Source organism: Coregonus clupeaformis, chromosome 13, assembly GCF_020615455.1.
Source record: "Coregonus clupeaformis isolate EN_2021a chromosome 13, ASM2061545v1, whole genome shotgun sequence".
NCBI classification, from domain to species: Eukaryota; Metazoa; Chordata; class Actinopteri; order Salmoniformes; family Salmonidae; genus Coregonus; species Coregonus clupeaformis.
Genome location: NC_059204.1, coordinates 34445241 through 34459292, shown reverse-complemented (window position 1 = coordinate 34459292; position 14052 = coordinate 34445241). Strand labels below are relative to the sequence as shown.

The window sequence follows — 14052 nt, the reverse complement described above, 5'->3', positions numbered from 1 at the left end:
ATACGCTAGATGACTGACAGGGGGAACTATTTTGAAGCCACCGTGCCTCCATCTTGGCACTCACTCACCATTGTAACAAATATTTTGGAAGCTATAGAAATGTGTTTATTAATGTCTACATTTGTTTTTGACACGTTTATTCTATTACAGACACATGAATGCATACTTTTAAATTATATGTGAGCTAAACATTAAAAAATGAAAAATATATAAACATTTTCCTTAAAGTATTTTTTTAAAAGTATTAATGTTACTGTCCCCACTACAACAAAAGGCCATGTAATTTTGTCCTTGAAACATTAAAATGAAATACTGTAGAATTCCATTAATTCCTATGGAGGACTGCTTTTCTGAGGAGTGCCAATATGGCCGACCTGTGGCTTCAAAACCTCTAATTGGCCAATACATAGCATCAGCAATCCAGGGTTTATATACATCATTGCTTATACCTCCACAGAGTTCCCAGCACAGCAGCTGACTCGTCATGAGGCCCATAGGTTGTAACAAACTATTCACCTGTGAAAACAGTCCACCATCGCATACATACACAGTAGAGTCAAGACTTTAATTGGAATTATAAAAATACAGGTACAAAATCGATTACATTCAGGAGACAATACTAGCACAAAGGGGTATCGTCTATAGTCATTTCGATAACTAATCATATAGGAACTTTATAGAGGCATCTTCTAGATGTGGACCCCAGGAAGAGTAGCTGCTGCTTTAGCAGTAGCTAAATGGGGATCCTAATAAAATACTAAATACTAGTTAGAAAAGGTTGAGGGTGATACATTATGGCTGTTTCTGAAGGGGTTTGTTTTCAACTTGATTCTAAAATGCTCAAATTAGTTAAATACTTCAATGCATAATTTCATAAGATAGACATAAATACCTGTATAATCGTTTACATTTACCTCATGATATGGAGGAAGGCAAAAAACTCTTGAAAGGAGAGTTATGCGAAATGGGGGATGAATTAAATTCTTAAGATCATGATATTTTGGTTTGGGTTATAAGGTGCAAATATTGTCTATTAAAAGAGGCATTGAAAGGTATCAGTCCAATGTACACCATTCCCACTTGGGGTTTAAGTTTTAGGAAACCCATCAGATATATAGGATTAGTTGTGCTGATATAATACATTTGTTACCTGAAAATCTATACACCATGAAAATGCAGTGCAACTGCAATGCTAACCTTCGTTTTCAATAGAATCTTCATTTAAAGACAACTTTCCCCTTTCTTTGGCAAATGTCTGTGAAAACCACTTGTTACAAGCATGTATATCTCTGCTCTTTTTGGGGAAGACAATTTCTTAATTTCTGTGAAAGAACAACACTGATGTCCATCATTGGAAGAACTATGTGTAGTTTACTGCTTTGACGATTTTAGTAACCCTTGAATTTATTTTCTCTCAAAAGTGGAAAGTCTTAAATTTTTGTTTCAAAGCTTTGTTGAAGTTTCCTTTGAGCTGGGACTTCGAAAGTCATGTTTTAGGTCTGCTCGTTCACAGTCTGTCAGTTTTTAGGGATCAATTAACAAATACAGGGAGGAGAGTCAGCATTGCTCATATCCCTCTACAAATCAGCCCAATCCTGGAAGGATATATTCAATATATTTTCAATTTATTCTACTTTGTGGCATTATAATCCCTTAGCTAAGACTAAATACCTCCATTGACAATAAGAGGGTAGAGCCAATAGTTCATGTTATGCCCGACAGCACACATCATTCAGACATAGCCCAGAAATGGCAATGCAGTTTCTTTAAGAATACCAACTCAAAAAGGTGAAAACGACCTTTCTAGAAGTAGTGCACCTCATCTCAGTGCTCATTTGTTTAACAGGTACAGTAAGCATAGACGCATCACTTTGTGTATGAGATTTTTCACAACAGTCAATCCAGTTAACAAGGCCTCAGGAAAGACCGCTGAGGTTGGGAACACAAGATAAAGGAGAAATAAAAAAATATATTATTTCAACAGCATCATAATGCACACAACTCTTAAATGAAGGAGAAGGCTTGAATGTAAGAAGAGCAATAAACTCAAAGAGAAAGCAACAAGGAGAGAAGTGATTTACTGCACCACCTAAGAAAAAGAGCATTGGTCAACTTGGAAACAAAAGAGTAATAATAATATTGTATGATGGTCACTTCATGGAGGACATATCGGTGGGGACTTGCAATGCGAGTTCGTCATACACTACTTGTATAAGCTTGACACAGCTTTTTCCATCTGATTAGCTTACACCCAGAGCAGAGTCCCCCACTACAGCTCACACACTGTAAACAGAAGAACAGACACAAGGATCTGCTATCTGGATATGGAATGGATGCAAGTCTGTTCTACCTCGGTTACAACATGCAATGAAAAAAAAAAAAGGAAACAAAAACAATGCGTTAAAAGCAACTACAATTGTCTTATTGAAATACAAATACATTCAAAAGCAAAACCTTGATTATTCTGATTGCCTAAGAGTGGACCGTTACTTGGCATAAGAAATCTCAAAAGGCCAATTGGAAAAACAATACGACGAGGGAAAACACATTGCCCTACTAAGAAAAAGTAACATCTTAAAAGCGTCTACTACGCTAAGCTAAAAATGTGTGCAGCGTCTGTAAAAAACGATTTTAGGAAACTATTAGCACACATTGGATTAGCCTTGTAGATGCTACGCAGACTGCGATAAGATCAAGTATTGACACAAAATGCATTTTCATCATTCAAGTATATTCAAACGGATGTAAGAATTGTGTGAATGGTTGCGTGGTGGATGAGATGGCAGTCAAAAATAAAGAGCAGAGGATGTGGTTGTGGTACGGTTAGGGTCGTGATGAGAGAGTTAAGGCCATGGAGAACCATCCATTCTGTTAGTAACTATGCTTCTCATCACATTGAGCCCCACTGTAGAGGGCAGAATGCCAGGTAAAACAGGCAGGTTAAGACTGACAATATGCTAACCAAAGGCATCCCAGCTAAACTTAAACACAAGCTTAAGTTCAAATGCAAGAGCCTCAATGCATTCAGTTCAAACTGACCACCGTAGTAGCAGTTGCTAAACTGGTGGGAAGGCTAGGGATAGGGCAGTATTGAATACTTGACCATGGCGTCTTCATGGTTGACAGTGGTTAGAACGTGCATGGGCGGCATGTAGCCTAGCGGTTAAGAGCATTGGGCCAGTAACCGAAAGGTTGCTGGTTCGAATCCCAAACCGACTAGGTGAAAAATCTGTTGATGTGCCCTTGAGCAAGGCACTTAATCCCAATTGCTCCTGTAAGTCGCTCTGGATAAGAGCGTCTGCTAAATTACTTTAAATGTAATGGTCTGGAAGGTTAAGAGGTCTGCTGTATCTCTAGACCACACTAAATAGGCAAATTAAAATTAAAAGGTACACATCAAATAACGAGTAATGTCTGTATCTTGGACCCTTTCAGTCACGAGGACTATCTACCCAGGCTGTGTCAGTTTAAGTTCAAGCATGAAGGCGTGCAGGAAGCCACAAGATCTGACTCATCCTATGTCGAGGTATGCTAGGTGGAGTCTTTGCGAAACAGTGTGGTTGAAATGGGGAAGATGTTATTTTACATGTGTAGGTTTCCTTTTTTTTTTAATGCAATTTTTGTTAGCAAAATTTGACCTTTAAAATGGCTTAATATCAGACAAAGGTTACACGTTAACACAACTACCTCTAATGGAAGCCATGCTCTCAGGGACTGGTCTTCCTCTTCCACAGGGTCCTCTAGGCAGTAGTGTCCGGGAAGAGGGATGTGACCTCTTACTGCCAAGGGAAGGGTTCAGGAGAACACTGAGGTGAGTTCACCCCCTCTTTCCACCTCAGACCAGAGCTCTTGAGCTAATTCACCACAGAGGGGTCCATCCACGAGTCACGTTCCGTCTCCTTCCAGGACAGGATGAGGTTAAAAAGTTAAAACGAACACGCAAGCATCCATTTTGTTTTGCCGGAAGCAGGAGGCTGCTCCACTTCATTGGTCAGCGCAGGAGATGAGCACAGGGGTCTTGGCCATGTCCTTCTTCTGGCTGTCACCAATCACAAGCTGGCCTCTGAGATAGGAGGAAGAGAAGAAGGTAAAGGTCAACAAATCAAGGTATGTACTTTCTGTTCTTGGCAAAGATTTGTGGTGTGGCATTTGTTTGTGTTCGGCCAATGGTTTGTTGTCTGGTTAGTGAAGGAGTGTCAAACTCAATTCCTGGAGGCCCGTGTGTCTGCAGGCTTTGGCTCCTCCCTTGTACTTTAAGGTAATTGATTAGTTAGGAACTCCCTGCACCTGATTATCTAGGTTATAATTGGACACAAATTGAAAGGTAATAAAGCATGGCACATTCACGTTCAAAGCGCACAGAGAAAATGTTAAACACAGGCTTTCAAAAAATTGAAAAGCTCCCTTGAAGCAAAGGTGCATCCCATTTCATATATTTCTGTCTGCCTACCTGTGAATGTTCTCCATGGCTGCCACCTCTGCAAGGGCAGCCAGGCTAAAGAAGGCAGGCAGGTCTTCGGGTGCACTGCTCCTGTCTGCCTCCTCTTGCTTGGATGCGCTATAACACCCTGTTTCATTGCATAAAGTATCTTGGGATAATGGCTTGTCATCCTGCTCCGGGGTCAGGTCCCTGGCTTTGTCCTCTGTGTTAAAACGGACCAAAGAAGATGCCATGAGGCTATTGCCTGTCATTCAAAATGGCCTCTCAAAATTGTATGGACAGAACAACCCTCGTTGCTACCTCGTTTCTGTAATTTGTAATGGTTAAAAAAAACATTTGGCATTTTCCAGCTCACATATACTTACTTAAAATCGTATGTATTTGATCATGTGCAGAATAAACTATTAGCTATTAGGAAAGACCACTCACCCTCGGCTGGGGACACCCTGCCGTCGGCCGAGCGCACCAGGTGGGTGATCTTGCTCTTCCTGGCCTTCCTTTTCTGGCTGCCCACTGGCACGCTAGGGCTAGTTCCCATGGATTCTGGGTTCAGCCTGGTGGTGGCACAGGGGGCTGGGCTCGGCTTTGCCTTGGTGGCCTTGGCAGCCGAGTCGAACATGGGGGAGTCACTACGCATCGCTATGTCTGAGGAGAGAGGGGAAACAAGGGGCACATTTTTTTTTTAAAGAGCCATTCATTTTCAATAAGGATTTTAGAATTCTTGGACTCAAATTCTAACTTGAGATCTGGGCACCAAACTTCAACGTAATTCATGTGTAAATCATGAATTGACTGAAAAAATGTATTGTCCGAAACCCTGTTCTGCTAGATGGCGTGCAGAGGATATCACTTTTTCATTTACGCCACACTTTGTGGTTTAAAACTTGTTCAACAACTAAAGAGAGAATGTTTTAAATGTGTCTAAAATCAAAGTGTGTAGATTTACTGTGTCAAGTGATCTTTTTCAAAAGATGGCTTTTGGTATCAGGTGAGCATATGGTAGCAGGGGTCATAATGCAATATAAGCATATGGTACTTACATGGTCCATTTTTACATTGAGTAGTGTATCCATTGTCTCCAACTATGTGTAAATATCATGCCAAGAACATTCACAACTGGATTAAATAATGCACACACACACATTACATGATACTCTAATTCACCTTTGTCCAAAGTATTGGGCTTCTCCTTTTTCTGCTTGTACTTGCTAACAATCTTGTGGAATAAAGTCTTTTTCTGAGATGGAGATGGACCTGATATAACAAAAAACAAAGAAACAAAAAAAAGAAACAAGAGAATGGCATGCTACAGTTGAAGTCGGAAGTTTACATACACTTAGGTTGGAGTCATTAAAACTCATTTTTCAACTACTCCACAAATTTCTTGTTAACAAACTATAGTTTTGGCAAGTCGGTTAGGACATCTACTTTGTGCATGACACAAGTAATTTTTCCAACAATTGTTTACAGACAGATTATTTCACTTATAATTCACTGTATCACAATTCCAGTGGGTCAGAAGTTTACATACACTAAGTTGACTGTGCCTTTAAACAGCTTGAAAAATTCCAGAAAATGATGTCATGGCTTTAGAAGCTTCTGATAGGCTAATTGACATCATTTGAGTCAATTGGAGGTGTACCTGTGGATGTATTTCAAGGCCTACCTTCAAACTCAGTGCCTCTTTGCTTGACATCATGGGAAAATCAAAAGAAATCAGCCAAGAGCTCAGAAAAAAATGGTAGAACTCCACAAGTCTGGTTCATCCTTGGGAGCAATTTCCAAACGCATGAAGGTACCGCGTTCATCTGTACAAACAATAGTACGCAAGTATAAACACCATGGGACCACGCAGCAGTCATACCGCTCAGGAAGGAGATGAACGTACTTTGGCGCAAAAAGTGCAAATCAATCCCAGAACAACAACAAAGGACCTTGTGAAGATGCTGGAGGAAACAGGTACAAAAGTATCTATATCCACAGTAAAACGAGTCCTATATCGACATAACCTGAAAGGCCGCTCAGCAAGGAAGAAGCCACTGCTCCAAAACCGCCATAAAAAAGCCAGACTACGGTTTGCAACTGCACATGGGGACAAAGATCGTACTTTTTGGAGAAATGTCCTCTGGTCTGATGAAACAAAAATAGAACTGTTCGGCCATAATGACCATTGTTATGTTTGGAGGAAAAAGGGGAAGGCTTGCAAGCCGAAGAACACCATCCCAACCGTGAAGCATGGGGGTGGCAGCATCATGTTGTGGGGGTGCTTTGCTGCAGGAGGGACTGGTGCACTTCACAAAATAAATGGAATCATGAGGAAGGAAAATGATGTGGATATATTGAAGCAACATCTCAAGACATCAGTCAGGAAGTTAAAGCTTGGTCGCAGATGGGTCTTCCAAATGGACAATGACCCCAAGCATACTTCCAAAGTCCTTCCAAAGGACAACAAAGTCAAGGTATTGGAGTGGCCATCACAAAGCCCTGACCTCAATCCTATAGAAAATGTGTGGGCAGAACTGAAAAAGCGTGTGCGAGCAAGGAGGCCTACAAACCTGACTCAGTTACACCAGCTCTGTCAGGAGGAATGGGCCAAAATTCACCCAATTTATTGTGGGAAGCTTGTGGAAGGCTACCCGAAACGTTTGACCCAAGTTAAACAATTTAAAGGCAATGCTACCAAATACAAATTGAGTGTATGTAAACTTCTGACCCACTGGGAATGTGATGAAAGAAATAAAAGCTGAAATAAATCATTCTCTACTATTATTCTGACATTTCACATTCTTAAAATAAAGTGGTGAACCTAACTGACCTAAGACAGGGAATTTTTACTAGGATCAAAATGTCAGGAATTGGGAGTTTAAATGTATTTGGCTAAGGTGTATGTAAACTTCCGACTTCAACTGTATGTTAAATGGTAACAATGTATTTGTTTTTGTCATGAGAGACTGGTAAAGTTCCTGAAAGCGAGGAGCAACATGAGCGGTATGGGGTGTGGATCGGTATGGGGTGTGGATCGGTGTGGATGGGTATGGGGTGTGGATGGGAATGGGGTGTGGATGGGAATGGGGAGTGACGGCTTCTGTCAAAACATATTGAAAGGTTTGGTGAACATTCCGGTGACATTCTCTGCTCACCCTTGGCAGGTTTCGGAGGTTGTTCCTCCGGTGCGGTGCTAACGTCTGTTTTTTTCTTCTTGCTGACGACGGTGCTCTTTTTGTCGAATGTCAGAGGGCTGTACTGCGGCAGGCTGTTGAACTTCTTCTCAAACTCCTCCTCTAGTTTCCCCAAACTGCAAAGGTGATACATGTTGTTGATTAGATACAGGTGGAACATGCACACATCCACTTTCCAGGCCTTCATCATGCGGAAACGCATTGCCATTTGTTTGTCCCTGTTGTTTTTTATATTTCTATAGAAATGCCAACACAATAATAGCTTTTTTCAAGTTCTCTCTTGCATGTTTCAAGAGTGCTTTGATCGGATAAGTAAGCCCCACTGTTGCTATGTTTCTCAATTACTGAGTGGTGGCAATTATTATTTTTTGTCTACTTTTCTTAAACCGAAGAGGAAACGAAAAGCTAAGATTGGTTCGTCAGCCTAAGAAGTGGCTCATTATCTAAGAAGGGCTTGAGTTAAACATTTATTTTTGGAAACCCCTAAAACTATTAATGGGCTGAATCAATCTTAATATTCTTAATGCTTATTGTGGTGCGAAAATGAAAAATATCAAACACTTATGGGCCCATAACCTAACCTGGCCTAGGCGGCTATTTGCTCTCTCTTCAGGGGTTCCTCACAGGCGGATGTTAACTAGCACACAGAGGACCCCATTACACCACAAAGAAAGTGGAGCTAGTGACGAAATATACACTGAAATAATAATGTATTTTCGTCATCCAACAATTCACTAATAGAACAGACTTGCAGCATAAATTCAATGAGCAACAAGCCACGAGCGCACTTCAGTTACTCACTTCAATAACATCAAACGTGAATCCTTGCTTGACGAACGTGCCCATTGGGAAACGGGCTTATTGTCTGTTCATTATATTCTGCTCCCACTAGTGATCTTTCAGTGATAAAACCTAGCACATTTTGGGTAAAATGGTCTTGGACAGGCAACTCACCCTGTCGCGGTCTCGTCTTTGGATTTGGACTTCTTTAGCTTCTTGAAATTACTGGGTCCCATCTGTGAGAAAGCCCAGGTCTCGTCAGTCCAGCCCCCTTCATCAGATGCACTTCGAAAAGAGCCTCTTTTGCCTGATTAACACACACACAAAAAAACACATACACACAGTTTAGAGTAGACACCAGTAAAATTAAGTTAAAACCATAGGTCTTGCTCAGAATGGGCATAATACGACAGCATATTAAGATAGTAATTCTGGAGGCAGGCCAGGGTAAGGTAGGGGGGTTACTAATGCATACCTCTGTCCACGTTGGCCCTCAGTGAGGTCAGCATCCCTTCCGACACCAGGGTCTTGTACAGCGCCCCCTTGCAGCTTCTCTCAGACTTTCTGGAGCCACACCCCTCTGTGTTGTGCGGGGGGCTGGGAGGGGAGGTGGGCTCCTCCGTGCTGCTGCTAATACTGGCCTCCTTAGCCTCCGTCTTGGGGCTTGCTGTATTCACCGCAGTCTCCACTGTCAATGGAAGCTCTGTGCGTCCGTCGTCATCTTTGTCCTTCTCCACCTTTCCCTCATCTTCTTTAGCCTTCAGGGGCCTCTTGGCTTTGGGCTTGGCCCTCTTTTTGGGTGAGCTGGACTCGACCAGAATGGTAACGGCGGCGGTGCGAGCCTTCTTCTTGGGCATATCCTCCTCTGCGTCGCCCCAGGCCCCTTTAGCCACGGCTTCGATAGTGTAGAAGAGGCTCTCCAACTCCGACTCGGATGACGGTCGCTTCTTGAGGGTATTTGTGGGCGAGCCGGGACCAGGGCTCTTGTCTTTGTCCACCACTTTGGCCGGCTCTCTGGTGCTGGCGTCTTTCTTCTTCTTCTTCTTTTTGATGCTGGCCGCTTGGCCGCTGAGCAGCAGGAGACTGGCGTCAGTGGGCATGGAGGAGGAAGACGGGAGAGAGGAGAGAGGAAGATCGGAGGTGTCGCACCCAGCCTCCTCCTTGACCACCGTCTCAGTTTTGATGTGTGGGGTGCAGGTATCATCCTGTGCCTCCATCTTCCCTGCCTCGGAGGCCAAGCACATCTACACAAAACACAACAGTGCACATAAATTAACATTTCAGTAATCATATCGATGTGAAAGTGCTAGAGCTAACTATTAATAATTTCCACTGTAGGGGTTTTGAAGAGTTAAATAATATCAAATTGACTTAAATGGACCCTTAAAGGTTTTGTTATGAGGGAGGGCCTGCAGTACCTCGGCAAGCTGGAAGAGAGTGGACTGGCCACACTGCTTTCCCTCTGGTGCAGTCGACTGGCTCGAATCAGAGGAGATCTGCTTTAATACACAACAGAGGAGAATTAGACAATAAATCACTTTACATTATAAAAGACAATACAACAGTACTATAGGGTATGTAGTTGTGCAGAGTGGCAGACTTGAGACAGTGTAATGGCTGTACCTCTGCCAGTTGAAAAAGAGGTGACTTGACGTTGGCATTGGGTACATCAGGCTTTCCCTGATGTGAGGTTCCAGACCAGGTCTGAGGAAAAAGGTGAATGAGAAAATGGATAAGATCCTGGGCTTATGTATGGTCATATTTGTGACTTGTGTATATTTGTACTAAACAGTATAGTATGGTTAATAGAGAGTAAATGCTTTCATTTGTGCCCTCCCTTAAGGCATACCCACATTGGGAAGAGCCAATAGTGGCAGTATTTGAATTTTGTTGTTGTGGATTTCAGTAAGCAGGAAGATATCCCACTCAGTTTAAAAACAAACTACTTAAGAGCACATTACAATAGCATGTGGAATGATTAAAGTCCATACTCATGCAGTATGCAGGTATGCTTAGCAGTTGGCACATCGCCTATAAATGTTACAGGCCAATAACATTGAGCTAAATCTACACAAGCCTTTTCCTGAGAATACCCACTTCTGACTGGTCTCCCCGACTCAAGGGCTTCCCCTTGCCAGCTGTGTCCGTTAAACTGGGCTGAAGCGTGCTGGAGGAGATCTGGAAAGGGACACAATTGAGGGATGGCTGACCCATTTAAAAAACAGGAATGAGCCTCACTTCCTTTTCCCTATTGCAGCCTGATATATTAGGCAGTCAGTCAGTCAGTGCAGGATAGGTCAGAGCAAAAGCATAGTAGTGCCACCATTTTAGGGAATTGTATGATTTTATGTGGTGTGTTGGGTTTGTTAGGTACTGTAAGAGCAAACCAAACAATTGATATGCAAATAGACAACACATGTAATGTAGGCTATTTTCTATACACGTGCGCATATTGGCATAAAATCCATAAACTCTTGTGTCGGAGCGCATTTGCCACGACAGCCCTACATAATAGATACAAGACGTTAAAGAGAAAACCTTCCCATTTCAGGTGGTTTTACCTCAGCAAGTTGGAATAGGGAGGATTTATCAGGGTACTTAGTGACATCTGTGACTCCAGACTGTGAGGAGCTGGAGGGACTCTGTGGAGGTTCAATTCAAACATTCAGCATAAACATTTGAATAATGTGATCTTCAAATTTGCATCTCAGTGCTTTTCCAACAAATGTGAGAATTATTTAAGTGCCACAGATATATTTCCACTAAAACAATGATTTCTAGATTAAAATTGTGGTAGAACAAGGATAAACTCAGCTCGACGAGTTGAAAAAAAACACTAGACTGGGCCCTTTCATAAATTGACTCAAAGACCCTTAGATAACTCTCTGAGGTCCTCCGGTGGTTAATTTCTGCACTACAGCCCAGGACCTTGTGGATGATGTGACATACCTCTCTGGCAGTAAGGGCATGCTCCCCAGCCAACAGTAGCATGCTTAGGCCACCCATCTTCGTGGGATCTGGGAAGGCACAAAATAAAAACTAGTTGGGATACATTTTTACAAATTTGACATTCATTCAGTGGCAGCTATGCCGAGACATGACAGACTTATTTTATTAGCCTTTTTCCCAGCAATAGAAACTTGACGCACCTGCCATGGCGAAATTAAGCTGTGGTATACTGTCAGTCTTGGGCACTTTCTTGGCAGTGGCACAGCCCTTAGGAGAGTTGGAAGGCAAGGACCACACTTTATTGCGGGTGTTGCTGACAGTGTGGCAGGGGCTCTTGACTGGCTTGTTGGTGGCGGGGCACCACTTGTAGCCCGGGTTAGCCTTCATGAAGGCATCCTTGTACTGGAAGACGACACAATGCCAGAAAGGTTATCAGCAAAAGCACACAGCAAATAATACCTACTATAGCAAAATGCAGCATATAATGAAAAGCACAGTGGAGACTCCGAGGAGGAAGGGGAGGACCTTCCTACTCAGTGAATTGAATATAAATAGTGAAACATAGAGTAAACTATATGTATTCACATCACCAAATAACCGATTAAAACACACTGTTTTGCAATGTAGGTCTACAGTAGCCTTAACAGCACCTTCTAGGGTAGCCGGAGGACAGCAATTTTCCGTCCTGATCTGGGTACATTGAGTCCAATACAAAACCTAGGAGGCTCAAGTTCTCACCCCCTTCCATAGACTTACAAAGTAATTATAACGACTCCTGGAGGACGTCCTCCAACCTATCAGAGCTCTTGCAGTATGAACTGAATGTTGTCCATCCAATCAAAGGATCAGAGAATGAATCTAGTACTGAAAGCATAAGCTTCCGCTAGCTAGCATTGGAGTGCATAGTGTGGTGAGTAGTTCAAATAAAATAAAATAAAAGTTGGTCGCGTACACAGATTTGCAGATGTAATTGCAGGGAGAGAAATGCTTGCGTTCTCATGATCATTGCAACTCCACGAGGTGAGATCTTGCATGGAGCCCCAGGCCGAGGGAAATTGACAGTTCTTTTGTGTTTCTTCCATTTGCGAATAATCGCACCAACTGTTGTCACCTTCTCACCAAGCTGCTTGGCGATGGTCTTGTAGCCCATTCCAGCCTTGTGTAGGTCTACAATCTTGTCCGACATCCTTGGAGAGCTCTTTGGTCTTGGCCATGGTGGAGAGTTTGGAATCTGATTGATTGATTGCTTCTGTGGACAGGTGTCTTTTATACAGGTAACAAATTGAGATTAGGAGCACTCCCTTTAAGAGTGTGCTCCTAATCTCAGCTCGTTACCTGTATAAAAGACACCTGGGAGCCAGAAATCTTTCTGATTGAGAGGGGGTCAAATACTTTTTTTCCCTCATTGACTGTAAAGAACATTAGGACCACCTTCCTAATATTGAGTTGCACGCCCTTTTGGCCTCAGAAGAGCATCAATTTGTCAGGGCATGGACTCTATAAGGGGTCGAAAGCGTTCCACAGGGATGCTGGCCCATGTTGACTCCAATGCTTCCTACAGTTGTGTCAAGTTGGCTGAATGTCCTTTGGGTGGTGGACCATTTTTGATACACACAGGAAACTGTTGAGTGTGAAAAACACAGCAGCGTTGCAGTTCTTGACACAAACCGGTGTGCCTGACACCTACTACCATACCCTGTTCAAAGGCACTTAAATATTTTGTCTTGCCCATTCACCCACAGAATGGCACACATACACAATCCATGTCTCAATTGTCTCACGGCTTAAAAATCCTTCTTTAACCTGTCTCCTCCCCTTCATCTACACTGATTGAAGTGGATTTAACAAGTGACATCAATAAGGGATCATAGCTTTCACCTGGATTCCTGTTTTGTAGACTCAGTGTATAATGGTGTGTATAGCCAGTTTGGACAGTATATGAATAGAAAAGGTGTGTACAACAGTAGTTATATAGGATGAGCCATGACTAGAATACAGTACATACTGTACATATAAAGTGGGTAAACAGTTTGTAAACATTATTCAAGTGACCACTGTTCCATGAGTATGTACATTGGGCAGCAGTCTCTAAGGTGCAGGTTTGAGTACCGGGTGGTAGCCGGATAGTGTGGGGTATTTTTTCAGTAGACCATACAGAGACATGGTACCGAGTGGTACCCAAGGTCAGACCATAGGTTAAAAATAGTAAATCTTTCTAGACTATATAATTAGCTATATTTTAATCTTTAAAGACAAGCAGTGATACAGAGTGTGGTACAGAGGATGAGGTAATAAAACTAAGTGATGTGGAGTGTGGTCCCGAGTGGTACACAAGGAGGGAGTCTGAGCCAGAGTCAGGAGATGGCTCTTGATTGATTATACTGTTATGTATGAGACAATGCATTAGGAATGTCTTAAATGTATATGGTTGAGAATGGGTTATGGATCTGCCATGTTTAAACCATATTTAAGTATCGATTGATATGTTTTGGAATAAACAGAGCAGAGCCAGGAGATGGCTCTGTTATTTTTTACATGAGAAAGCTTGGTTTGGCCACTATTGTTTCCAAGCTAGATAAATAGAAGGAGGAGATTGAATAGGGTCAAATTTCGCCACTATCATAAATAAAGAGAGTGGGGGGAGCGGTCAAAAGATGAAGGCCGAGTATTGGGAGTTCAGATGTTTTGCAAACCACCTCGGCT

General features: G+C 42.4%; 1 protein-coding gene across 6 annotated transcripts in view; it reads right to left on the bottom strand.

Moving 5' to 3' along the window:
• Positions 1-3237: 3237 nt before the first annotated feature.
• LOC121579295 (HMG box transcription factor BBX) overlaps positions 3238-14052 on the bottom strand; it is a 51116-nt gene continuing 40301 nt past the window's right edge. For 4 of the 6 annotated variants that reach the window (XM_041893768.2, XM_041893766.2, XM_041893769.2 and 1 more), the window contains 13 exons: positions 11550-11751; positions 11350-11417; positions 10962-11042; positions 10498-10578; positions 10024-10104; positions 9819-9899; positions 8876-9644; positions 8575-8707; positions 7582-7736; positions 5606-5695; positions 4871-5086; positions 4451-4643; positions 3238-4063 (listed from right to left, as the gene is read on the bottom strand). In XM_041893768.2, the coding sequence (XP_041749702.2) occupies positions 3985-4063; positions 4451-4643; positions 4871-5086; positions 5606-5695; positions 7582-7736; positions 8575-8707; positions 8876-9644; positions 9819-9899; positions 10024-10104; positions 10498-10578; positions 10962-11042; positions 11350-11417; positions 11550-11751 (2229 nt within the window). In that variant the 3' untranslated portion in view covers positions 3238-3984. The remainder of the gene's footprint in view (positions 4064-4450; positions 4644-4870; positions 5087-5605; positions 5696-7581; positions 7737-8574; positions 8708-8875; positions 9645-9818; positions 9900-10023; positions 10105-10497; positions 10579-10961; positions 11043-11349; positions 11418-11549; positions 11752-14052) is intronic. The other 2 variants (XM_041893770.2, XM_041893771.2) reach the window with 2 other exon arrangements.